This window comes from Microcaecilia unicolor, chromosome 2, assembly GCF_901765095.1.
Source record: "Microcaecilia unicolor chromosome 2, aMicUni1.1, whole genome shotgun sequence".
NCBI lineage: Eukaryota > Metazoa > Chordata > Amphibia > Gymnophiona > Siphonopidae > Microcaecilia > Microcaecilia unicolor.
This window is the reverse complement of record NC_044032.1, coordinates 489,158,099-489,185,271: the sequence shown is the minus strand read 5'-3', so window position 1 is coordinate 489,185,271 and position 27,173 is coordinate 489,158,099. Positions and strand designations below refer to the sequence as shown.

General features: G+C 47.5%; 1 protein-coding gene across 2 annotated transcripts in view; it reads right to left on the bottom strand.

Annotated features, from left to right (window-relative positions):
• Positions 1-27,173, bottom strand: part of CFAP99 (cilia and flagella associated protein 99) — a 325,784-nt gene that overhangs the window by 96,920 nt on the left and 201,691 nt on the right. For both annotated transcript variants that reach the window (XM_030191113.1, XM_030191114.1), the window contains exon 14: positions 23,903-24,108. In XM_030191113.1, coding sequence (XP_030046973.1) covers positions 23,903-24,108 — 206 coding nt within the window. The remainder of the gene's footprint in view (positions 1-23,902; positions 24,109-27,173) is intronic.

The window sequence follows — 27,173 nt, the reverse complement described above, 5'->3', positions numbered from 1 at the left end:
CACCCTTCTCCTCCACTGCTAACTCCAGACTCCATTCCTTTTATCTTACTGCACCATATACCTGGAATAGACTTCCTGAGCCAGTACGTCAAGCTCCATCACTGGCCATCTTCAAATCTAGGCTAAAAGCCCACCTTTTTGATGTTGCTTTTAACTCCTAACCCTTACTCATTTGTTCAGCACCAATTTTTATCATTCCCACCTTAGTAATTCCCTTATCCCTTATTTGTCCTGTTTTGTCTGTCCTAGTTAGATTGTAAGCTCTTTCGAGCAAGGACTGTCTCTTCATGTCCAGTACGTCTAGTAGCGCTATAGAAATGATAAGTAGTAGTAGTTGGTCGTTGATCTCTCACCTGAGGCTTCCCTATTCCATGCACACGATCAAACTGAATAGGGCCTTTACCCGCCGGCAGAGGGAATTCTTATTGCAGCCAGTTCTCCAACACTGAAAGGAGCTGTGACTCTGAGAGAGTTTCAGAAAATCCCAGAAAGCGGAGATTATTACTTCGCAATCTGATTTCTAATTCTTCCAACTTGTTGGTATGTTGTTGAGAGTGATAGGAGAACTCATTAAGCTGGTCCCGGAGCCCCTGCAGTGTATCTTCCACCGAGGAGACGAGAGACTCCAGCTCTGTAGGCCATGAAGCAATTTCTGTATACAGAGATTCCAGATGCGCCATCTGCACAGAAAGCTGAGTTGATAGCTGTGAAAATCTAGGCTCCAAAGCTGCCGTCACTACCAAGGTAAGATTCACCAGTACCATGGTAGTAAACTATGATACCGCGGTTCCTGGACTGTCCGCCATGTTGTCATCTGCAGCCTTGTTCTTCTCATTCCCTTTTCACTGCAGTTTTCCATCCATTTGATCGCTAATTTTAGCCAAATATTTGTCCATGTGCTAAATTATGTCAGCTACAGTAAAATAATCATCAGATCTTTGAAAGAAATGATGGATGGAGGTGGAAAGAACCTAGGGCCCCGAGGGCAGGGTAAAGATGTGTCTGCACCCGCTCAGAGCATCACGTGATCTCCCAGAATGGTTTTATTTATTTATGATTTACAGTTATATTATTAAAATCCCAGATGAATTAGCAGTTTTAGCAGCAAATGGTTTTTTAGGTTCCTGATGTCTGGTCTGCCAAATTTACTGTAAATATATCTGGTTATAGCTCATTGCTAAATAAACCTCTGTAGTCTTGTGTCTTACAATCTGCAGCGTCCAGTTTTGATTTACATACTGTCTGTTCTCTTCTTGATTAATGTGTATGGGCTCTGTTCCAGTGAAGCTTTTAAATGCCCTGGTTATTGATCTTCCATCTGAGGATATTTTGGTTGGGTTGTGCAGTTATGCTTGACTCATTCAGCATTTTGTGTCTGAAAATGTTACTAATCTGGGTTCTTCTCATTGATTGCCTAAGACCCCACCAGAGCAGGTCACATACCCGGCTCTTTACTCCTCTATGAGGCCAAAGGAAAGAAATCCACACATACACTACTACTAATATATGTATACTGCATCAGACACCAAGGACTAGATTCTATATATGGTGTCAAAAAAATCAGCACCGAGTAAAAGTGCGCTGAGCAGAATTAAAAGCTGCATAGTTTTTACAAACTCCTGCTCAGTGCCTTAATTTTATGTGCCATGCATTCTGCATAGATATGTGTGTAGAATACGCCTAGAATTGTATGCCTGCCTTGTCCCATGCAGTATATAGAATACACCTACATTTCTGTGCACTGTATAGAAATGGATCAGTGCCAATTTGCTGTCCAACTTGCAAAAATGTCATGATGTCATCCATGTGGGGACATTAGCCAAAATGCCTTTGAGATAGAGGCAGCTGAACTTCTCTTATAATGACAACAAACTACTGGCAAGGCTGTTCCTCTGAACAGAGAAGTGGTATTTTGTCCTCCCAGGCCACAAAGGATTTTACCTCAGGTATAGGAGGGCTTGGGAGAGACTTACTGCATCCTACAGCTCCGAAGCCACCTTCCCCAGGGATGTGAGTATACTAAGCACTGTGCACAAGTTTATATCCTCCCCTGCTTAGGGGGGCCTATTGGGCAGGACATGTGGTGGGATGGGATCAGTGATGGGATTTGAACTCCCTACACCAGAAGGCTAAGGCAAGTGTACTAACCACTCTGCCACCTCCTTCCTTGAGGAGCAGTCCCTCTGGAGATAGGAAAACCTGCATCCCTGAGGAGGAATCTACGAGCAAAATGCAGGCAGCTTTTACAGGCACCAGGACAAGATTTGAATTCTCCACCCCAAAAGGCACGTGTTCTAACCATTATGCCATCTTCTTCCTTGAGGAGTAATCCCTCAGTGCAATAGTTCATGGTGTGAAGTAGGTTACAGAAGTTAGGCATGAAGAGTAACAGAAAATAGACAAAGCAGTTTGAACACATTTACTAACTCATTATCTTCCTTTTTCAAACTGAAATTATATTTCCTATCTCTAAGAAATGCAACAAAGAAACAAAATTACCCACCCTGATTTACTTTTCTTGGTTAACAAATCAAATAGTAGAATTCTCACCCAATGAATCTCCCTCTCTCACTTGAACTCTACAGGGTTAGGTGTGGTGGGTGAGCAGTACATGTTGTGGGAATTGAACCCAGCTCTCCTGACTCCTAAGTGGCAGCCCTAGACCTTAGTTACTGTGGTTCAGGTGCTTCCGGGGTAGGGGGGAGGAGGGGTGTAGCTCCACCTTGCCCTGCACTTGCCTCAAGAAGTCAGGCTGCTGTATTGGAGAGGATGGAGGCAATGCATGAGGCCACTGACTGGTACCTAAGGGCCCTGGATGCTGGTCTGGCCAGGACGAAGCATGATTAAGGGGGCATCTAATCTGCCCTTGAGCATGCTGGCCCCCTCAGCTCAGACCCCTCCCAGGATCCTCAGTCTGCCCCACCCTCTGAGGCAGCAACAGCAGCTCTTGGGTGAGGGCCTCCCTCCCTGCCCATGGTGATCCTTTCTCCTTTTCTCATCCTTTTGGTTTGTAGTCTTATGTACTGTTTTTGTTCCCCTCACTGTTTTTATTTATGCCTATTTTCTTTTTTCTCATTTTTAAACCAATATTTAGTTTTTTTCAAATTAAACAATCATTTTTTATTAGAAGTTTATAAGCTGTCCTGTGTGTTCATCTTGATGTCTATGGCTAGCCAATCTGATCTCGAGGCCCTGAGGCTAATAGGCAGATTTCTTGAACACTGTGAAGAGCAGGATACAATGTCCTGCTGATACAATGGAAACTATACAAAGCAGATCGTTGATAAGCCAAAATATATTTTATTGATGTAAACCAATTAAAATATGCATACAATAGCGAAAAGATACAATAATCAAATGTTTGACATCAGTGTGTTTTCTAAGTGTGGGCCAGCAAGGCTAAAACCTGGACCTCTCAGATGCAAAGGCTGCCACTTTCTAAGCAGAGTTAGGGTATGTCATATGGTATGGGTTGAAAACAAGTGCAACAATTTGCTCATCTTGAGTCTCGGTACTTACTTTTCCGTAAACAAACGGTGGCCCATACCCTTATGTCACTCTTGCACTGGGCCCCTGTCCTTTGTCACTATTTTCAACCTGGTTCCTCTCTGTTTGGTGACAGCTGTTTTGTATTGCTCTCCAAGCATGCCATTTCCTGACCCCCACATGTACCCACTCTCACTCCAGCATCAGACTCACCTCTGGCCTCAACCAGCAAAAGGAAGCATGTGACATGTCTTAGGAAATATGAGGTCAAGCCACATCTGACTATAAGGAACATAAGAGCCAGCTCTGTGTGTGCTTGAGCACCTCCAGTATTGAAATAAGTTGTGGACTATGTCCAGGAAGTGTCATGGTTGTCGTTGCTGACGTCTGTGCCTTGCTTGTCTGTGCTGTGTTCCTCCTTCTTACATACTAAAATTACCTGAAGTTCCAGTCAGTGACCTGTGGGGTCACTGTAGAGTGGTGGAGGCCAAGCTGGGGATGTCATCAGCACTGAGCACTTCTTAAGCTGGCTTCTGGGTATGCTCAGGGTTCTGGCAATTACCTTTGATTGCTAGTTCCAACTCTGTTTTGTTGTGAGGTTGTGGCCTGAAGCTTTGCTACAGCTTTTCCTTATGCTGTGTTCCTGTGGAAATCTGTTTCCAAGCCAGGGAGTCCTGAGGAGTCAAGTTTGGCCTACAGCTTTCACCTTATGCTGTGTTCCAGTGGAAGTCTGTCTTCAAGCCAGGGAGTCCTGAGGGGTAAAGCTTTGCCTACAGCTTTCATCTATTGCTGTGTTCCTGTGAAGCCTGCTTTCAAGCTTGGTAGTTCTTTTTTTTTTTTTTTTTTATTTGCATGAAGTCTTTATTAACAGGTTAAACAAACAATAAAATGAAAAAGAATAAAGCACCAAGCCTTTTAAAATCAATCAACATTCACCTTAACTGTTTGGTACATAACATTCACAATCCTTGTTAACCTTGCAGTTGAAAACGAAAGACACTCTAAGTTTTATGTAAGCTTGGTAGTTCTGAGGAGTAATACCGGTAGCTCTGTCTTCAGCTTTCACTTGGGTCCAGTGATGCCTGCTGCCAGGCCTGTGAGTCCAGAGCCTCCTGTGCCTCAGTTGAGATTCCAGTTGCCCACCGTGAGTCCTTACTTGCTGTATGCAGCGAGTGGCTTTGTGCTGTGTTTGGTACTGTGTGGGCTGGATGATGGGGAGTGCTGCAGGTGTAGCGGCTGAGGCTACGTCTCGAGGTATCTCTGGACGAGGGAGTGGTGCTTGGAGCACGGAGGGGTCCGCGTGGGCTGGTGCCGTGCAGGGCCATTGAGTCTTCTTACTTGGGAGCATCAGCTCGGGTTTGGCTTCTTCACCTTGCTTGCCTTGGGAGTGTCGGCTCGGGCTTTGTTGCTTTAACTTGCTTGCCTTGGGAGCATCTGGCTCAGGTGCCTCAGTGACTGACTGCTTGTCTTAGGTGACATCCCTAGTCTTCTGTGAGTGGAGTGACCTGCTCTTGCCTCCACCTATGGTGCAGGCTCTCAAGAGACTTTCTTTTCTCTTTGTTTCGCTTCTGTTCCTCTCTGGGTTTGAGGGAATTTGCCGCAGTTGTTCCGTGGCTCTTCTGAGTGTACAGACAGAATGAACCCTTTCCTAAACCACTAGTGGTGTTTCCTCTGTCAGCCAAGTATTACCTGTTTCTCTTTGTCTCACCAGGGTAGGCCCTTTGCCTTGTGTTCTACTGTATGCCATATGTTTGCATTGCTCTGTTAGTATTGAGATGCGTATCTAAGTTGCTTATGTTTGATTTCCCTATACAGCTAGGCTGTTCCACTTTACCTTTACTGTATACTTTATGCTTTGCATTGTGTTTGATAGCAGGGGCGTAGCCACGGGTGGGCCTGGGTGGGCCCAGGCCCACCCACTTAAGCCCAAGGCCCACCCAGGAATGGTGCACCTCGACCACCCATGATCCCTTCCCTCCACTCCCAGTCCCACCCCATCCCACAGATGCGCCACTTCTCTTTTTTTCCTCCTCCTGGCGCGGTGCTTCCAAGCACAGTAGCAAGTCACAAACACATAGGCCGGCTCTGCCTCCAACGTTCGCTCTGCCGCGTCACACCCTCACTGACGCAACTTCCTATTTAGGACAGGACAACGACGGGACGTGCAAAGGGAACGCCGGAGCTACAGTGGGAGCCTGTGTGAGTGAATCGCTGCCGGGTACAGAGGTGCCAGACCGGGGACTGGAGGCGGGGAAGGGAGAAAAGTGCTGGACCGGCGGTTGGGGGGGGGGTGTCATTGGAGGCGGGGACGGGAGAAAAGTGCTGGACCGGGGGGGGGGGGGCACTAGAGGGAAGGGAGAAAAGTGCTGGGACGGGAGAAAAGCGTTGGATGGACTGAGAGGGGTACGAGAAATAGAAATGTTGCACATAGGGGTGAGGGAGAGGTGGTGCATGGGGAAATAGGGAGAAACGTTGGACATGACAGAGGAAGGGAGAGATGCTACATTGGGGGGGGGGGGTGGATGAGAGAAATGTTGAACCTGGGGCACAAAGGGGGAGGGGAGAGAGAGAAATGGTGGACAGTGGGAGCGAGGCAGAAATGTTGGACATGGCAGAGGAAGGGCATGAATACTGCATGGGAGGGAGGGGAAGAGAGAAGTTGGCTCTGGGGTACAAGGGAGGGGGATAGAGAGATGTAGGACATGGGATTGGATGAGAGGCAGGAAGAGATGCACAGGTGGAGAGGGGGAGAGAAGAAGATGGATCCAGGAACAGATGAAAATGATGGAGAGATGCCAGACAATGGGATTGAGGGAAGAGAGAAGGAGCTATGCTGGACCATGGGGAACAGGACAGGAGGGAAGAGAGAACGGACAGGATATATCAGGCTACAAAGGTGGGGATGGAAGAAAGAGAGAGCAGATGCTGGGCTAGAAAGGTGGAGGGAGGAAGGTGCTGGGAATGGTGGAACCATGTGGGAGAGGAGAAGGGTGGCAAGAAAATGGATGAGAGGATAGTGATTACAGAGGGTAGAAATATGGTCATGGAGAATAGATTAAAGATGGAAGGGAATGGAAGCCTGGGGAAGGAGTGAGATGGGGAATGAGAGAGCTAGTGGGTGAAAGAAGAAGATAGAAATCTGATAGGTAGCTGAAAAGTAAAAAGGAGGAGAAGGATGAGGAAGAGGGTGAAATTTGAGTTGACAGAGGCAGAAAAGAAAAAAAATGAGAGGACAGAACTAAAAAGGAATGATCATTATATCAGAGGTAGGTGTAGTGAGGGAATAGACAGCAGCAAGAAGACAAATGTACAGCAGCCGCTTGAAGGAGAATTAGTAGATGACAGGAAATTGGAACTAACATAATGGAAAAATAAAACATCCAGACAACAAAAGGTAGAAAAAAAGCATTTTATTTTGAATGTTTTAAATGGAATATATTAGCTTTCGGAAATGTGCATAGCAATTGTCTTTGCATTGTGTTCAATAGAAAGGAAATGCATTTCTGTTGTTATTTCTCCAGTGTTGTAGTATATGTTAAGTTTAACTTCTTGGGGTTCTCAATTCAATTTTTGTGTAAATATTTTAATTTCTAATTTGTGATCCCTTGGTCTGTATTTGGTGAAGGTCTGTCGGTGTGATTAGTATTGGCAGGTGGGGAAATTGGAGGGGAGGCAGGGAGGAGAGGGGATCAGACAAAGTGCCCTCCTTTATTTTCTGGCCTGGGCCATAGCATGTCTAACACTGGCCCTGACCCTTGCTTTATAACTGGTGGGGAACCCCAAGCATCCCCAGCTGAGAACCTCCTCCAAAGGCAGCCAGAATTCCCTTCTACCAAACTCTCCAGTCAGTGACAGCATCCTTGAGCCACCGACTACTAAGCTCGCATGTGGTGCTGGCATTAGTGGCTTAGGGACATTGCTGCTGCCTGCCAAGCTTGGTAAAAGGGAGTTCTGGCTGCCTTCGGAGAACGTCTTCAGGTAACAGAGCTTGAGGATCCTCATTAGCTGAAGAGTAGTAAATCACCGGGACCTGATGGTATTCATCCCAGAGTATTAATAGAACTAAAAAATGAACTTGCGGAGCTACTGTTAGAAATATGCAATCTGTCCCTAAAATCGAGTGTAGTACCGGAAGACTGGAGGGTAGCCAATGTTACTCCGATTTTTAAGAAGGGTTCCAGAGGAGATCCGGGAAATTATAGACCGGTGAGTCTGACGTCGGTGCCGGGCAAGATGGTGGAGGCTATTATTAAGAATAAAATTGCAGAGCATATACAAAAACATGGACTGATGAGACAAAGTCAGCACGGATTAGTGAAGGGAAGTCTTGCCTCACCATCTAATGCATTTTTTTTGAGGGGGTAAGCAAACATGTGGACAATGGGGAGCCGGTTGATATTGTATATCTGGATTTTCAGAAGGCGTTTGACAAAGTGCCGCACGAAAGACTCCTGAAGAAATTGCAGAGTCATGGAATCGGAGGTAGGATATTATTATGGATTAAGAACTGGTTGAAAGATAGGAAGCAGAGAGTAGGATTGCGTGGCCAGTATTCTCAGTGGAGGAGGGTAGTTAGTGGGGTCCCGCAGGGGTCTGTGCTGGGTCCGTTGCTTTTTAATGTATTTATAAATGACCTAGAGATGGGAATAACTAGTGATGTAATTAAATTCGCCGATGACACAAAATTATTCAGGGTCGTCAAGTCGCAGGAGGAATGTGACGATTACAGGAGGACCTTGCGCGCCTGGGAGAATGGGCGTGCAAGTGGCAGGATGGAAGTTCAATGTTGACAAGTGCCAAAGTGATGCATGTGGGTAAGAGGAACCCGAATTATAAGCTACGGTCTTGCAATGGTTCCGCGTTAGGAGTTACGGAGCAAGAAAGGGATCTGTGTCGCGTGCGATTATACGCTGAAACTTCTGCTCTAGTGTGCTGCTGCGGCTAGGAAGCGAATAGAATGTTGGGTGTTATTAGGAAGGGTATGGAGTCCAGGTGTGCGGATGTTATAATGCCGTTGTATCGCTCCATGGTGCGACCGCACCTGGAGTATTGTGTTCAGTACTGGTCTCCGTATCTCAAAAACGATATAGTAGAATTGGAAAAGGTACAGCGAAGTGCGCCGAAACTGATAGTGGGGATGGGACGACTTTCCTATGAAGAGAGGCTGAGAAGGCTAGGGCTTTTCAGCTTGGAGAAGAGACGGCTGAGGGGAGATATGATAGAAGTGTATAAATAATGAGTGGAATGGATCAGGTGGATGTGAAGCGACTGTTCACGCTATCCAAAAATACTAGGACTAGAGGGCATGAGTTGAAGCTACAGGGTGGTAAATTTAAAACGAATCGGAGAAAAGTTTTCTTCACCCAACATGTAATTAGACTCTGGAATTCGTTGCCGGAGAACGTGGTACGGGCGGTTAGCTTGACGGAGTTTAAAAAGGGGTTAGATAGATTCCTAAAGGACAAGTCCATAGACCGCTATTAAATGGACTTGGAAAAAGTCCGCATTTTTAGGTATAACTTGTCTGGAATGTTTTTACGTTTGGGGAGCGTGCCAGGTGCCCTTGACCTGGATTGGCCACTGTCGGTGACAGGATGCTGGGCTAGATGGACCTTTGGTCTTTCCCAGTATGGCACTACTTATGTACTTATGTACTTATATTTGAGGTGGAGGTATGGTGGGGCAGAGGATAATTTGTGCCCACCCACTTTAGGCTCAGGCCCACCCAAAATTGGCTGTCTGGCTATGCCACTGTTTGATAGTATTGAGATGCACAGCTAGGCTGCTTATGCTTGTTCCCCCTATACAGCTAGGCTGTTCTACTTTGCCTTATTTTATGTTTTAGGTTTGCCTTGCTTCAGCCAGGTTAGACTTTATAGCTAGGCTGCCTGTTTTCCTTTCTGTGCCATTTGGCTACCCTTTTAGCCCTGTGTTTTTGCTGCTAATAAAGCTGCCTCAGTTCATCCCCACTTATGGTCCGGTCCAGTTCTTGGAAGCACTCTTAGTTCTGAAGGGACTCAGTCTACCCAGAGGTGGTTGGGTGATTCTCACACAGCCACCTCTGGGCCAAGGGCTCACAAACGTCACAGGAAGAGGTGATTTTCTGGTGGATTTAGTACCCCCAATAATCTCACAAAGTTGGCTCCTATGATGGGGAACCAAGTCCTAGATATCTATGTATGCCTGCTTAAATTAAATACTGGGGACAGTCCACTTTTTTTTTTTTCCAGAGTTTACCTGACAACACACCCCAAGTACTGCAGTTCCAAATATGTGTGTCCAGGTGTTTTTAAAGGGTGTGTGCTGCCTTCTGCTTCCTTTTTCCTTGGGAGGCCAGACAGGTCATGCTTTATTCTTTTTTGCTGTGCCCAAAATCGTAGATTGTCCCGCCCAGTCATGCTAATGTTGTCCTCTGCTCTTTCTATGCAGAGGCAGAGTCTGTAGCTGTGCAGAGTGATTGGTAAGGAAGGCCTCCCTCCAGAGGTGGAAGTTGCTGCTGCTGTTGGCCCTGCTCAACATTGGGGCCTGGAACATCAAGGTGAAGCAGCTACAACGATATGCCACCTCTAGAGGAAGAAGAGGACATTGAGGACACAGGTGTTCAGGCAGAGGAGGAGGAGGATGAAGAGGAAGAGAGGGAGCCAGTGGAGATGTCAGAATATCAGGATGCCCCCGCAAGTCAGCTGGAACAACTGGTCCACCCTGAGCAGGGACCCAGCTGATAATCCAGTAGCAACAGTGGTTAGGTAATAGACCCATAGGCCTTGCTCAAGGAGGAGGTTCCTGACATGCAGCAGGAGCTCACTGCCATGTGCTAGGAGCTGGCAGCTATCCCACAGGCACTGGCTGGAGTGCATCAAGAACTGGCAGTTGTAAGGGAGGACTGGATGGTCAAGAGACAATTTGAACAATAGGGCACAAACTGCTAGCACGGCAGTCGATCACCATTTTGAAAGGTGCTGGACTCCTGTTGCAGTCTGTTTTCAGCTCTTTAATACTGGGTTTCCTTAAGGAAAATTTGAGATGGAGCTTTGTAGAGCCAATTGTTGGAGAGTTTCACTACCTGCTATTTCTGAACTATTGTTTGGGATTCAGATAAGTACCCTTTTTGAAAGACTGCGACTTTTCTGCAAATGATTTTGGTGATATACATTTTAGTATTGGAGTCATTCTGTTTTGTCAAGGATACCAGTTGTAGTTATGAGTAGTACATGTACACACTTTTTAATTATTTAATTCTGTACTTATTGTACTTTCATAAGGATTTTGGTTTATTAGGGAATGTATCTGGACATCAAATGAGAGCCCCTTATGGTTGCCTCATAGTTTTTGTTCCCTTAGACATGGGGGCCTCTAAGTGGGTGGTCCATAGTCCAGAGGTGGACCACTTACTCCAGACTCTGCAGATTCCTGTAAATGTTGTGGATGCTGAGGGATGATCTGGGCTGAACACTGAGGCTCTGGAAGGGTGCTGGCTTGGAAAACTAATGCCAGAGGAACTCTATTAAATAGAGTCTGGCTGGAGGATGGGAGAGCCATTGGGACAACATTAACTCAAATCAGCTGTTACTTGAAGAAGCTGGTATGGGACCTATAGGGAGTTACCCTACCCCTATGACCTGTTGCCTGTAATATGCCTTGTTGATGCATAGCGAGAGGCTTGGAGTAAGGAAGAGATATTCATGCGCATGCGGAAGGATCCCACCTAACCAGTGGACATGGAAACTCCTAATATGCAGAGTCAAATATTGGTGCGATACCGGGATTAGACTGTGGGGCAGTCCATCTGAGCCCATTATTTTTAATTTTTAAAATTGTTGTTACATTTGTACCCCATGCTTTCCCACTCATGGCAGGCTCAATGTGGCTTACATGCAGGCAATGGAGGGTTACGTGACTTGCCCAGAGTCACAAGGAGCTGCCTGTGTCTGAAGTGGGAATTGAACTCAGTTCCCCAGGACCAAAGTCGACCACCCTAACCACTAGACCACATGTGAAGGTCGTCCATAACTATCATGACTCCAAGTACTATGGAGTGACCTGACCCCTCCGGGGAGGCGGCACGGTATGGACCCAAAATGGTACGGGTAAAGGGATCAGTGAAAATATGTGTTCAGTTGGTTAAAAAAAATAAAGGTAGTGAAAGTATATACTGTCAAAGATTTAAGAGTTGAAGAAGCAGTAGTAGAATGATAATGTTGATTATGTTGGATTGGACCCAGGTCCCAAAAGGTGGGAGGAGTGGGGTCAGGAACAGTTGCCTTGATAAAGAAAAGGAAAAACTATAAAGTTTGGAAAAGCTGAGTTATGAAAGAAACATAATGAAGAGGACCCCGGTCCTAGATGTTGAGGGGGGATGGGGGGTCAAAGTAAGCTGTTGGGAAGGGTGATAAAGTGAATGATACATACCTGTAGCAGGTGTTCTCCGAGGACAGCAGGCTGATTGTTCTCACGACTGGGTGACGTCCGCGGGCAGCCCCCACCAACCGGAAAAAAGCTTCGCGGGACGGTCGGCACGCAGGGCACGCCCACCGCGCATGCGCGTGCCCGTCTTCCCGACCGTGCGCGACCCGCTCCCGCCAGTTGAATGACTAGCAAAAAGATGAAACACACAACTCCAAAGGGGAGGAGGGAGGTAGGTGAGAAACAATCAGCCTGCTGTCCTCGGAGAACACCTGCTACAGGTATGTATCATTCACTTTCTCCGAGGACAAGCAGGCTGCTTGTTCTCACGACTGGGGTATCCCTAGCTCTCAGGCTCACTCAAAACAAGAACCCAGGTCAATTGAACCTCGCAACGGCGAGGGTATAACAGAAATTGACCTACGAAGAACAACTAACTGAGAGTGCAGCCTGACCAGAATAAATTCGGGTCCTGGAGGGTGGAGTTGGATTTACACCCCAAACAGATTCTGCAGCACCGACTGCCCGAACCGACTGTCGCGTTCGGGTATCCTGCTGGAGGCAGTAATGTGATGTGAATGTGTGGACAAATGACCACGTCGCAGCCTTGCAAATCTCTTCAATAGTGGCTGACTTCAAGTGGGCCACTGACGCTGCCATGGCTCTAACACTATGAGCGTGACATGACCCTCAAGAGCCAGCCCAGCCTGGGCGTAAGTGAAGGAAATGCAATCTGCTAGCCAATTGGAGATGGTGCGTTCCCGACAGCGACCCCTAGCCTGTTAGGGACGAAAGAAATAAACAATTGGGCGGACTGTCTGTTGGGCTGAGTCCGCTCCAAAGTAGAAGGCCAATGCTTCTTGCAGTCCATGTGTGCAACTGACGTTCAGCAGGGCGGGTATGCGGGCCTGAGGAAAGAATGTGGCAAGACAATTGACTGGTTAAGATGGGAACTCCGACACCACCTTCGGCATGAACTTCGGGTGAGTGCGGAGACTACTCTGTTGTGATGAAATTTGGTATATGGAGCATGGCTACTAGGGCTTGAAGCTCACTGACCCTACGAGCTGAAGTAACTGCCACCCAAGAAATGACCTTCCAGGTCAAATACTTCAGATGGCAGGTATTCAGTGGCTTCAAAAGGAGGTTTATCAGCTGGTGTGAGGACGACGTTGAGATCCATGACACTGTAGGAGGCTTGATAGGGGGCTTTGACAAAAGCAAACCTCTCATGAATCGATACGACTAAAGGCTCTCCAGAGATGGCTTTACCTTCCACACGATAATGGTAAGCACTAATCGCACTAAGGTGATTCCTTACTGAGTTGGTCTTGAGGCCAGACTCCGATAAGTGCAGAAGGTATTCAAGCAGGTTCTGTGCAGGGCAAGAACGAGGTTCTAGGGCCTTGCTCTCACACCAAACGACAACCTCCTCCACTTGAAAAGTAACTCTTTTAGTGGAATCCTTCCTAGAGGCAAGCAAGACACGGGAGACACCCTCAGACAGACCCAACGCAGCGAAATCTACGCCCTCAACCTCCAGGCCGTGAGAGCCAGGGATTGAAGGTTGGGTGTGCAGCAACGCTCCGTCGTTCTGCGAGATGAGAGTCGGAAAACACTCCAATCTCCACGGTTCTTCGGAGGACAACTCCAGAAGAAGAGGAAACCAGATCTGACGGGGCCAAAAGGGCGCGATAAGAATCATGGTGCCGCTGGTCTTGCTTGAGCTTCAGTAAGGTCTTCCCCACCAAAGGTATGGGAGGATAAGCATACAGGGAGGCCGGTCCCCCAATGAAGGAGAAAGGGCATCTGACGCTAGCCTGCCGTGTGCCTGAAGTCTGGAACAGAACAGAGGCAGCTTGTGGTTGGTCCGAGAGGCGAAAAGATCCACCGAGGGGGGTCCCCACTCCCGGAAGATCTTGCGTACCACTCTGGAATGGAGCGACCACTCGTGCGTTTGCATGACTCTGCTCAGTCTGTCGGCCAGACCTGTTGTTTGCGCCTGCCAGGTACGTGGCTTGGAGAAGCATGCCGAACCGGCACGCCCAACGCCGACATCCCGACGGCTTCCCTGACACAGGGGGTGAGATCCGGTGCCCCCCTGCTTGTTGACGTAATACATTGCAAACCTGATTGTCTGTCCGAATTTGGATAATTTGGTAGGACAGCCGATCTCTGAAAGCCTTCAGTGCGTTCCAGATCGCTCGGAGCTACCAGGAGGTTGATCTGCCGATCCTTTTCCTGGAGGGACCACAGACCCTGGGTGTGAAGCCCATCGACATGAGCTCCCCACCCCAGGCGAGATGCATCCGTCGTCAGCACTTTCGTGGGCTGCGGAATTTGGAATGGACGTCCCAGGGTCAAATTGGTCCGGATGGTCCACCAGAGCAGTGAAGTGCGGCAACTGGTGGAGAGGCGGATGACATCTTCTAGATTCCCGATGGCCTGAAACCACTGGGAAGCTAGGGTCCATTGAGCAGATCTCATGTGAAGACGAGCCATGGGAGTCACATGAACTGTGGAGGCCATATGACCCAGAAGTCTCAACATCTGCCGAGCTGTGAGCTGCTGAGACGCTCCGGTCTGCGAAGCCAGGGACAGGAGGTTGTTGGCCCTCGCTTCGGGAAGGAAGGCCTGAGCCGTCTGGGTATTCAGCAGAGCTCCTATGAATTCCAGAGACTGAGTTGGCTGGAGATGGGACTTTGGGTAATTTATCACAAACCCCAGCAGCTCCAGGAGTTGAGTAGTGCACTGCATGGACCGGAGGGCTCCTGCCTCCGAGGTGTTCTTGACCAGCCAATCGTCGAGATATGGGAACACGTGCACTCCCAGCTTGCGAAGGTATGCCGCTACCACCACGAGGCACTTTGTAAACACCCGTGGGGCAGAGGCGAGCCCAAAGGCAGCACACAATACTGAAAGTGCCGTGCGCCCAGGCGGAATCTGAGATACTGTCTGTGAGCTGGCAGTATCGGGATGTGAGTGTATGCGTCCTTTAAATCCAGGGAAACATAGCCAATCGTTTTTCTGAATCAGTGGCAGAAGGGTGCCCAAGGAAAGCATCCTGAACTTTTCTTTGACCAGGAATTTGTTCAGGCCTCTCAGGTCTAGGATGGGACGCATCCCCCCTGTTTCTTTTCCACAAGGAAGTACCTGGAATAGAATCCCTGCCCTTCCTGCCCGGGTGGTACGGGCTCGACCGCATTGGCGCTGAGAAGGGCGGAGGAGTTCCTCTGCAAGTACCTGCTTGTGATGGGAGCTGAAAGATTGAGCTCCCGGCAGGACAATTTGGTGGCAGGGAGGCCAAATTCAGGGCGTATCCGCACCGCACTATTGGGAGAACCCACTGGTCGGAGGTTATGAGAGGCCACCTTTGGTGAAAAAATGTTAACCTCCACCCCGACCGGCAGAATCGTCCGGTACGGACACTTTGAGGGCGGCTATGTTCCCGTGGATCCAGTCAAAAAGCCCGTCCCCGGCTTTTGCTGTGGAGGCGCAGGGGGCTGCTTAGGCGCACGCTGTTGACGAGAATGAGCGCGCTGGGGCTTGTCCCTGTGCCTGACGAGGCCTTCGGGCCGGCTGGTTGTACCTACGCTTTGCAAAAGAATAGGGTGCAGCCTGCCGGGCCCGGGAAAAACGTCCACCTGCTGAGGTGGATGCTGAAGGCGCCCGGTGGGAGAGCTTGTCGAGGGCGGTTTCCCGCTGATGCAGTTGGTCCACCATCTGCTCGACCTTCTCACCAAAAATGTTATCTCCCCGGCAAGGGACGTCGGCCAGTCTCTGCTGGGTGCGGTTGTCCAGGTCAGAGGCACGCAGCCATGAGAGCCTGCGCATCACTATACCTTGGGCCGCAGCACGAGATGCCACGTCACAGGTGTCATAAATACCCCTGGACAGGAACTTTCTGCACGCCTTCAGCTGCCTGACCACCTCCTGATAAGGCCTGGACTGCTCCGGCGGGAGCTTATCGACCAGGTCCGCCAGTTGTTGCACATTGGTCCGCAATGTGGGATGCTCATATAGAGCAGGTATGACTGGATGCGGGTCACGAGCATGGAGGATTGGTAGGCCTTCCTCCCAAACGAGTCCAGAGTGCGAGACTCCCGCCCCGGGGGCGCCGAGGCGGTATCCCTCGAACTCCGTGCCCTCTTGAGAGCAGAATCCACGACCGCAGAGTCATGGGGCAGTTGGGGCCGCATTAACTCTGGGTCGGAGTGGATCCTGTACTGGGACTCTGCTTTCTTGGGAATGGTGGGGTTAGTTAACGGTCGCACCCAGTTCCGAAGCAGCGTCTCCTTAGGACATTGTGCAGCGGTACCGTGGAGGACTCTCTAGGTGGTGATGGATAGTCAAGGACCTCGAGCATCTCGGCCCTCGGCTCTTCCACAGAGACCACGGGGAAGGGGAATGCTATAGACATATCCCGCACAAAGGAGGCAAAAGAGAGACTCTCAGGAGGTGAGAGCTTCCTCTCCGGTGAAGGCGTGGGGTCCGAGGGAAGGCCCGTAGACCCTCTGAGGAGAAATATCTAGGGTCCTCCTCTTCCCCCCACGAGGCCTCATCCTCGGTATCGGACATAAGCTCATGTAGCTGAGTCCTGAACCGGGCCCGGCTCGACGTCGAGGCACCGAGGTCTCGGTGTGTCGTCGAGCGGTGGACTCCCGCGCCGGCTGGGGACGGAGCTCCCTCCATCGACGTCGACGGGGACTCCATCTGCGTGGCGGTCGAGACCGGCGCCGCAAGCGGCGGCGGTGTCGACGGCCCCTGCGCTGGGCTAGAGCACGCCTGGCGCCACAGACATCGCGCCGGGGGTGCCGGCACAGCTGGCGCATCAGCCCTTCCAGGATCCCCGGAAGGATGGCTCTGAGGCACTCGTCCAGGCCCGCTGCCGGGAAAGGCGGTGGGGCCGGTAGGGGGTGTCGCGCCAGAAGCTGATGGGGGCCAGGAGACGGCACCGAGGTGCCGGAACCCTGACGCGTCGGTACCTCCACAACCGACGGGGACCTCTCCTCTCGACGTGGACGCTTCGGCGTCGCCTCCTCTCCGATGTCCAGATGCACCGAGGGCGACCGGTGACGACGCTTCTTATCCTTCTTGCGATGCCCGTCACCGGCGCCGGGAGGTATGGAGGATGAGGAGGTCGATCCCCCTCGGTCTCGAGGGACCGGGTCAGACAGGGTTCGGTCCCGTGGGCCACGAGCTGAGGGAGTGACCGGGGACGACTGCCCACGCGGCCTCTCACCTCCACTCTCACCGGAGGACCGGCGGGCCGACGGGACCTGTTCTCCTGGGGTCGATGCCATCGGTGCCGATGTCTCGGGCATCGATACCGGTACCGAAGGACCCGGGCGTCGATACCGATGCCGTCGAGGTCGACGTCGAGGGGCCGGCGCAAGTTCCAAAAAGACGGTCCCGTAGAACTTGCCTCGCAACCTGAGTCCGTTTCCGGAGACCGAGACACAGGGGACACGACTTGAGATTGTGCTCCGGCCCGAGGCACTGGAGGCACCAAGCGTGGGTGTCGGTCTGCGAGATCGGCCGGCCGCACCGACCACACTTTTTAAATCCACTCGGGACCTTCGAGGACATCGACGTAAAAATCGCGTCGGCGAAGTCAAAGTCGTCGATGGTGGCGGAAATCACACCTCGAAAAGGGAAAAACGACCGTGCGGCCACTAGGCCGCAACGCGGCGCCCCCGCTAGAAACGAGGGAAAAATGGGAGCGCGTGTGTTGTTTTTTTTTTTTTTTTTTTTTTTTTTTTAAATACAACCGGGCGGTGTACTAAACGAAAAATAAAGAGAAAAAAGACAAGAGAAGCGATTCGCGTAAACGCGAACGACTTTCCGGCGGCTGAGAAAAAGAGAGAGCGGCAAAGCACGACTCTCTCCAGACGCGGAAAAAAAGGAACTGGCGGGAGCGGTCGCGCACGGGCGGGAAGACGGCCGCGTGCCGACCGTCCCGCAAAGCTTTTTCCGGTTGGTGGGGGCTGCCGCGGACGTCACCCAGTCGTGAGAACAAGCAGCCTGCTTGTCCTCGGAGAATGAAAATGTTGTGGGTAAACAAATAATGTGTTAAAATAAAAGTTGTTTGTTATTGCAAAAAAGTGTTCTCTACTGTTTGGAAAATGTTGGGATATGGGAAAAATGTTTAAGTATATTGCTAAGTTATGAAAGGGTTGGAGTCTATCCATGGTAAAAAGGAGTTTCCCTTTATGAGGAGACTGTAGTGGGGAAAGAGAAGGGAGAGAAATATCTACTTGCAGAAGATGAAGTAATATGGAAGGTAAATTGATTAATGTGTTGTATAATAAGGCTTATGTAAAGTGGAAGATAACCATGGGGAGAGGAGGAAAGAAATGATGTGATGACTTGAACAAAGTTGAAATGATGTTGTGTAGGGGTGCTGTTGCTCCAGGAGAAAGGAAGAAGAGACCCCAAAGTCTTGAAGGCAAGGGATTGGTGGCTGGGGGAGAGTGTAATCCCCTATTAGGTTGGGAATTACTAGCAGAGTAAGTTCTTGTAGAGTCACTGAGGGGAATGACTGGAATGTCCCTGGGTGGGAAGTAGCCCAGCCCAAGAGGAGTAGTTCTGAAATAAAATGCAGGAGAAGGAAGAATGACAAGGGGGGGGGAGGAGATAAAGGTGACAGTTTGGCCTGGAGAAGGATTTTTTTTTTTTTTTGGGGGGGGGGGGATTTGTCCTGTTTTGGGGTTTGGGTTTTTTCTTTTTGGTTTTGTTTGTGCTGTGGGTCTTTGGTTGCCTGCAAGCCCCTGACAAGTGATAAGAAGAAGGGGGAATCCCATATAAAAGAAGTGAATCCATTGGCTAAGGACAAGGAGAGGCTTTTGTTAGGAAAAACAGTAACTGTGAAGGAAAGCTCTGGATGGGTTACAGGAGCATGGGATAGGAGCCAGGCAGTGCCCAGCCCAAGGCCAGGGTGGGCCAATGCAAGGCCTTAGGAACACTATCTATGGGTATGGACTGGAGCTGTGTAAAGTGAAAATAATCCTGTTTCGGGGTGCCTTGTAAAATATACCCTAAGGGAGGATAATACAGGAGTTCCCCTGGGGAATCTCCGAGGAATAACTTATTTAAAGATTGCACCAAGTGATGGAGAGTTTATGCAGTAGGAATGTTCCTGCAGTTTCAAGTTAAAGAATAAACTGTTTCCCCTTGATATTCAGCGCCCCCTCCATAGCACCGAATTGGTGCTAGTCACTCTCCTGTCCAAATTGAAGCAGGAAATAGCCATAGGTAAAAGTATACTTCTCCTACAATTTGACATGGTAAACCACAAACTACTACTAGACTACTTCGGAATCGGAGGAAACATACTCAACTGGATCAAAGGTTTCCTAACCACCAGAACAAACCAAGTAAAATCAAAATCAAACATATCACCACCTTGGAAAGCAGACTGCGGAGTACCTCAAGGACTGCGGAGTACCTCAAGGATCACCACTATCACCAATACTCTTCAACATAATGATGATCCCACTAACCAAGGCATTATCAAAGCAAGGCCTCAACCCGTTCATCTACGCAGATGATGTCACAATTTGCATTCCCTTCAGACATGATCTAACAGAAATCAACAACGAAATTAAACTCGGCTTGAATACCATGGATTCATGGGCAAACTCCTTTCAATTGAAACTGAATACTGAAAAAAACACATTGTCTCATTCTCTCATCTCAACACAATACATACAAACCAGCAACCTTAATCACCCCAGAACACACCCTCCCTATTTCAAACAGCCTGAAAATACTCGGCGTGACAATCGACCACAACCTCACTCTCGAGAGCCAAGTGAACTCTACAACAAAGAAAATGTTCCACTCGATGTGGAGACTTAAAAGCTTAAAACCTTTCTTCCCGAGGGAAATATTTTGTAACCTAATACAATCAATGGTGCTAAGTCACGTAGACTATTGCAACGGAATTTACGCTGGATGCAAAGAACAACTTACAAAGAAACTCCAGACCGCTCAGAATATAGCAGCCAGACTAATATTTGACAAATCGCGATTCGACAGTGCCAAGCCCCTCCGTGAAAAACTGCATTGGCTGCCAATCAAAGAAAGTATTACTTTCAAAATCTGCACCCTGGTTCACAAAATTATCTATGGCCAAGTCCCAGGATATATGACAGAACTTATAGACCTCAGAAACATAACCAGATCATCTCGAACATACCTAAACCTCCACTATCCAAACTGCAAAAAAATTAAATACAAAACAACCTATGCATCCAGCTTCTCCTATACAAGCACACAATTATGGAACACACTGCCAAAAGTTGTGAAAACCTACAACCACCTAAACTTCAGGAAATCATTAAAGACCTACCTGTTCAAAAAGGCGTACCCCGCCGACCCAACATAAATGCCTGCACTCTGCAACACAACATAACCAAAGCTTGTACTGGACACTAAATAATCTTTCCTCTCCTTGATTTCCATTGTAACTGAAACATATGTTCCTTACTCAACCATAATACCACCTGTATTTGTTTCTTTACTGGACTGGCGAATGCCTCTCTGGTACTATGTAGGCCACATTGAGCCTGCAAATAGGTGGGAAAATGTGGGATACAAATGTAACAAATAAATAAATAAAGGCAAAAGAGGTGGCGTTTGTGAAGTACAGAAGAATGCAAGAAGAGGAACACAGAAAAGAATACAGGATAAAACTCCAAGAATCAACCTCTGAATCTATCAGAACTGCCTCCTGGCTTCCCCAGAGGATTTCAGTTTTCTCTGTATTCATCTTTAATACATTTACATTTAACCACTTCCTCATAAAATTGTAAACAATTATTCAGTTTATTATGGGACCCTTTTACAAAGATATGTAGGCACCTACGCACATCTAATGTGTATAAAATTGGCACTACTGCCCAGCTACCGCATGCCCCACTACCGCTAAGTCAATGGGTGGTGTTAAGTTCTCGGGCTGAAAATGGGCACGCATTGGTTTTCATTTTGCTGCACGTCCGTTCTCCGGCACATTAAAAAATCCCCTTTTTTATCCAGGCATGCTCAGGAAATGGACCAGCGCAGGTCCAAAACATGCACCTACACCAGCACAGGTCACATTTGGGTGCACCTTAGTAAAAAGGCCCCCTTTTTACTTCTCATACCTTCTGAAATAAAATACCTCTTATGCCATCTGCATACATATAAAAATTCAAGATACTGAATATAAATATTAAATATAATCAGTAACAGAGGGAATCCCTAGAGGTGGCCCCTACAGTAGCTCCTATGCTCTGGACATATATTTCAGTCCACCATTACAAATGATCTTCCCTTTAAGGATAGATCTCAGCCACTCCAATGCAGAGTCCTGAATTTCAGAGTGGCGTAACCGGTTGATAGTATCAAAGACTGAAGATACATCAAGGAGAACCAATAGACTTGGATCTCCCTGGACTATCATCTTTCTCATGTCATCTAGCAATGCTACCATGACAGTTTCTATACTAAAAGCCGACCAAAAGCTTGACTGTATAAAATACAATCCGTGTGTATCCTTCAGGAAAGTACCTAGCAGTGGCCGCCTTTATTTTATTTTTTTTTGGCCACAAATGATAAATTTGAAAAGTATCAATAATGGGATGTTTGACTTAAGTAAAGATCTCCCTTCTTCAAAATAGATGCACAAAATAGATGCAATCTAATAGATGCAATAGTGTTCTATTATGTATTGTGTTGTTATTGCAAGTAGTATACCATGCCATATTTTATATTGTTACTTGAATATTTTTACTGCTGTAGTTGCCTATTGCTCATGTTTGATCTATTCTTACTGTACACCGCCCTGAGTGAATTCCTTCAAAAAGGCGGTAAATAAATCCTAATAAATACCGTATTTTTCGGACCATAAGACGCACCGGACCATAAGACGCACCTAGGTTTTAGAGGAGGGAAATAGGAAAAAAAAAATTTTCCTCTTTCCCTCCTCTAAAACCTAGGTGCTCCGGTGCGTCTTGTCCGGGTTTTGGACCTCCGTTCTGTACTTACAGGATTCCATGTTCCCTGGTGGTCTAGTGACGTCGGGGCAGGAAAGAGCCCCCTCTTTCCTGCCCATCGCGCTGCTCTCCGTGCTTCTCAATGCTTTCTGACGGTCTCGGCGAGATTCAAAATGGCCGCCGAGAATCTCGGCGGCCATTTTGAATATCGCCGAGACCATCAGAAAGCATTGAGAAGCACGGAGAGCAGCGCGATGGGCAGGAAAGAGGGGGCTCTTTCCTGCCCCGACGTCACTAGACCACCAGGGAACATGGAATCCTGTAAGTACAGAACGGAGGTCCAAAAACGCTACCTTCGGACTATAAGACGCACCCCCCATTTTCCTCCCAAATTTTGGGGGAAAAAAGTGCGTCTTATAGTCCGAAAAATACGGTAAATAAAATAAATCTGGGCCTAAGATTCTAGGGTACACTCCCATACGCAAGGACATATTTATCAGCTTAATGAAAACTTGCATGCAGTGGCGTTCCTAGGGGGGCTGACACCCGGGGCGGATTGCCGATGCGCCCCGCCCCCCCGGATGCAGCGCGACCCCCCCCCCCCCCCGGTGAAAGGACACCCCCCGCGAAAGAAAACCCCCCCCCGGGTGCACGCTGCTGGGGGGGGGGTGCCGCGTGCGCCTGTCCTCCATTCATTCCATGCTTCTTCTCTGCCCCGGAACAGGTTACTTCCTGTTCCGGGGCAGAGAAGAAGCATGGAACGAATGGAGGACAGGCGCGCGTGGCACCCCCCCAGCGGCGTGCACCCAGGGCGGACCGCACCCACCGCCCCCCCTAGGAACACCACTGCTTACATGACTTTTTCTAAAAGATACTTATATACTTACAACAAATTACTTTCTGTGCATTATTCTTTGTTATGTATCCTATACTGTTTATTGTAAGCCACATTGAACTCAAACTTGTTTGGGATAATGTGGGATATAAATGTCACAAATAAAAATAAATAAAACATGTCAGTCAAAAATACACTTTACACACACAAAGACTATAGGTGGCACGAAGCATGGTAGTCTTAAGTCAATTTTGTTAAAACATTTGTTAAACTAAATTTACAATGACCTAACACAGCTCTGTTTTGGCTGACTGCCTTCATCAGAGGTCCATATTCTGAAACATTCCTCCAACCTTTCCCTTCACAATCAAATCTCCTCCAAAGAGCTTACCTCAGATCTAATCCCACAAAGAGTTTCTTCTGATCAAAACCCTCCCAATCCATTTCCCTACTCAAATGCCCTACCCCAGAGCAATCCTCCCAAAAGAAACCTCCCACCCCACTCCTTCTGCACTTGCCAGGACATATCCAGTAGTCTCTCTGGTAGTCTAGTGGTTAAAGATGGGAGTGGTACCCCTTTGCTCCTGTCCTAGATTCAATATGGCACTAATGACACATATTGTAAGACTTGCGGTACAATTGTTAGGGCTTATCCTTTCATATAAGGAGTAAGACTACATCTAGGGGTCAACGGCGCCATTTTGAACCCAAGGCAGTCACACCAGGGATCAAACAAAAGCATAATAATCAGTGGGGTGCCTACTGTAGTTGCCACCTGGGGCAGAACATCCCCCCCCCCCCTTGGGTGGAGTACCCCCTCCTCTGATCAAGAGGGGTATGCTGAGAAGTCACACAGCTATAGGCTCTGCCAGTTCCCTGTCCTGGAACAAGAAACTGACATCAGAGAAGGCAGGTGACCAGCAGAGCCGACAGCCATGTGACTGCCCATTGCACCCCCTTGCTGCCAGCACCTGGGGTGGACCGCCCCCACTGCCCCACCCTTGGTACACTAGAGATAATAATATTGTTTTGTTTTCCTCTCCCTTTTAGAATAACCCTTAACATTCTATTTGCTTTTTAAGCAGCTGCAACACACTGGACTGAAAATTTCAACATATTGCCCACATAATATTCAGTTCTGCTCAAGAGATTCATTTACATATCTCCAAATTTCACAGCATAAATGCCTTTTTATACTGACTTCAGTAGTGCTGCTTTTCCCAGGGCTGCTCTGTGCAGAGAAATTTGCTCCAATTTGTCCAGAAGATATTGTTCCTTTGCTTGCTTTTCACTTAGGATCTGGTCTCTTTTGTCTTCCTCTTCCTTCCTCTTTGCTTCTTCAAGCAAAGTTAAACGTTCCTTTAGTTCTACTACTGACATTTCACAAAGCAAACCATGACCAGAAACCTAGGGATAACAACAGTGATGACTATTAATTAAATAATTGTAAAAGAATACAAGGTATTACACGATTTTATTTTACAATTTAGAGGTTTATTTTTCTGTATCTGATGAAAAACAAATTAACAGTCGTATAAGAAGTAGTAATAATACAAGGGTCCCATTTACTAAGTTGTGCTAAAAAGTGGCCTACGCTATTACCAACGTGAGGCTTTCCTGCATGCTGAGACCACTTTTAGCACACGTGTAAAATGGCCACATTCTCCATTTACTCAATTAATGGCTATGTGCTAATTTCCCCCTTAGCACAGGAGCCCTTACTGCCACCCATTATGTAGGTGGTAAGAGCTCCTGTACTAACCATGTGCTAATCGGTTAGTGCATGGTGATGTAGTGCACTAACTGATTAGCACACACCTACTCTCCACCCAGCACTAAAAAATATTTTCTATTTTTTTAGCACGTGGGTAGCTTGTGAATACAAAACTACTGCAGGACACCTGAGCACACCCTGCAGTAGTGCTTTTTACCCTGCGGTAAGCATGTGTTAGTGCTTACTGCAGCTCTGTAAAAGAGCCTCTAAGTTAAATAGAAGTTCATTTGATCACTCAGCAATCTGATTGGTTAGAGCAAAGTTGTGTTTGTTTAATATGATTTGTTATTTGTCATCTGCTATTACAAATAAAACATGATCCCAGTATTGTACAATAACATCAAATAATTTAATAGTATTCTTTTTCACCAGGTCAACTTTGTTATCCTGTGTTTAAAGGCATTTGATATGTTTTATCCTGTGTTTAAAGGCTCCAAATTGAAAAGAGCACATTATTTTATCATGACAGAATCTTTGTCCTTGTAAGAATTTTGTATTTATAGTTATTTGCGGTATTGCCACTAAAGATTTTGGAATTTGTATTTTAGACCCAAAATTTCAGCCACTCCATTTAGGCATCATATGCCAGTAAATATTATCTCAATTTGTTATGTCCCAAACACTCAAAATTAAAGTATGCATTATACAACAATGCTTCATCCACAGTCAGCACTCAACATTTCTAGAGCTACATTCCCAATAACATTTGTATCACAATCTTTAACGGGGATCATCAGAATATCATGCAACATGCACCATCTGGGAACAGCGTCCCTTTATATTCATTAAACTACAAAGAACAACGTTGGATTTTCCAATTACATACTCTCCAATCTCTGGGGCTAAACTCTGAAATCGATTGGTGGTCATTGATCTGATTGCTAGCTACGGGTGGAACGTGGCCCAATCAGGATTGTAGATTTCGATCAGCTGTGTGCTATTTAAAGTTCAAAACCGCGTCAGACGCCACAGCCATTTTTTTCTTATGCAGGAGTGTGGTGTGAGATGGTAGTGCTACAGTTTTTTCCACTTGTGTGGGAATGCTTAGTTTTATATGGATAATTAAGTATGCAGCTGATATTATGTTTTTTTTCCCCAGCGAACCTCTTCCCTGAAGAAGGATCTTGAAACCTGGCCATGTTGGCGGAGGTTTCTTTCTGGTGAAAAATCGCTGCCAAAAACTGCTGCCAAAGTTAAGTGCTTATAAACACTCCTACTGCTGAGCAGAAGGAAACAGCATTATCAAATTCCTATATCCACCTACTCTAGAACCACTCTAGTAACACTAGGATTTCTAAATATATAGGAATTCGATATCGAGCTCTGGGGAAAAGTCTCAAAGTGCCACAAGGTTCTTAGAAGTAACTTTGCTCGGCAATGGGTGATCCTGGTGAGCAATCACTAGTCTTCTCATGATCAATACCTCATCATAGGCTAAAAAACCCCAAACATTGCTCACATAAGGTGTTGGAGCACGTATCATATGTTCAAAAATGAAGGTGATAACTTAATATTCTAATCCCTGCAGTTAAATCATACAAGGGAAAACAGAAACAGTTCGGAAAACTTCCTGATCCGCCTTAAAATGCTTCTTGATCCGCCTTGTGATCGGTTGCCTCACCCTCCTCTTCCTTGGCCGACGTTGGCCAGCGTTTCGCTATGTAAACTGCTGCGTCAGGGTCCACATAGGAAGATGGGCGCCTCTACTGCAACAAAAAATCACCATATAATTATACAGCACTCCAAATAAATATGCATCAAATTCAGACACTTAAGTCCCAAACCGTGGTGTATATAAACTCTTGCTATGGATGTCGTAAGATGCCAATAACGTTCACAGCCCATCATTACATAGCCCACGCCCCCCAAAACATGATATTCATACCAATACCTCTGGGCCCGCTCGTCTTATAAAAAATGAATGCACTCTAAACGTGAATTTAGCCCATTGGGTTCAATAGTATCCAGACAGAAGAGCCATCGCTGCTCAGTTTGTATGAGTTGCTTCCTATAGTCTCCCCCTCGTCTATTTGGGAGGACTTGTTGGATGACCCAACATTGTAAGTCATCAAAATCATGTCGGCTATTGATACAATGAGCGGCTAGAGGAAGATTTAATTTCTTAGTGGTAATGGAGCTCCTATGCTCCGTGATCCGTACATGTAGCATTCGTAGCATACGTAGGGCAAACCTCACAAATGCTACATGTACGGATCACGGAGCATTGGAGCTCCATTACCACTAAGAAATTAAATCTTCCTCTAGCCGCTCATTGTATCACTAGCCGACATGATTTTGTTGAGTTACAATGTATGAATATCCCCGGTAGTGGATACTAACAACAATAAATGTTTTGGGGGGCGTGGGCTATGTAATGATTGGCTATGAACGTTATTGGCGTCTTACGTCATCCATAGCAAGAGTTTATATACGCCACGGTTTGGGACTTTAAGTGTTGCTGACTGACAGGACTGAGATGAGCCATTGTTTAAGTAAGAAGTCTGAATTTGATGCATATTTATTTGGAGTGCTGTGTAATTATATGGTGATTTTTTGTTGCAGTAGAGGCGCCCATCTTCCTATGTGGACCCTGACACAGCAGTTTACATAGCGAAACGCTGGCCAACATCGGCCAAGGAAGAGGAGGGTGAGGCAACCAATCACAAGGCGGATCAAGAAGCATTTTAAGGCGGATCAG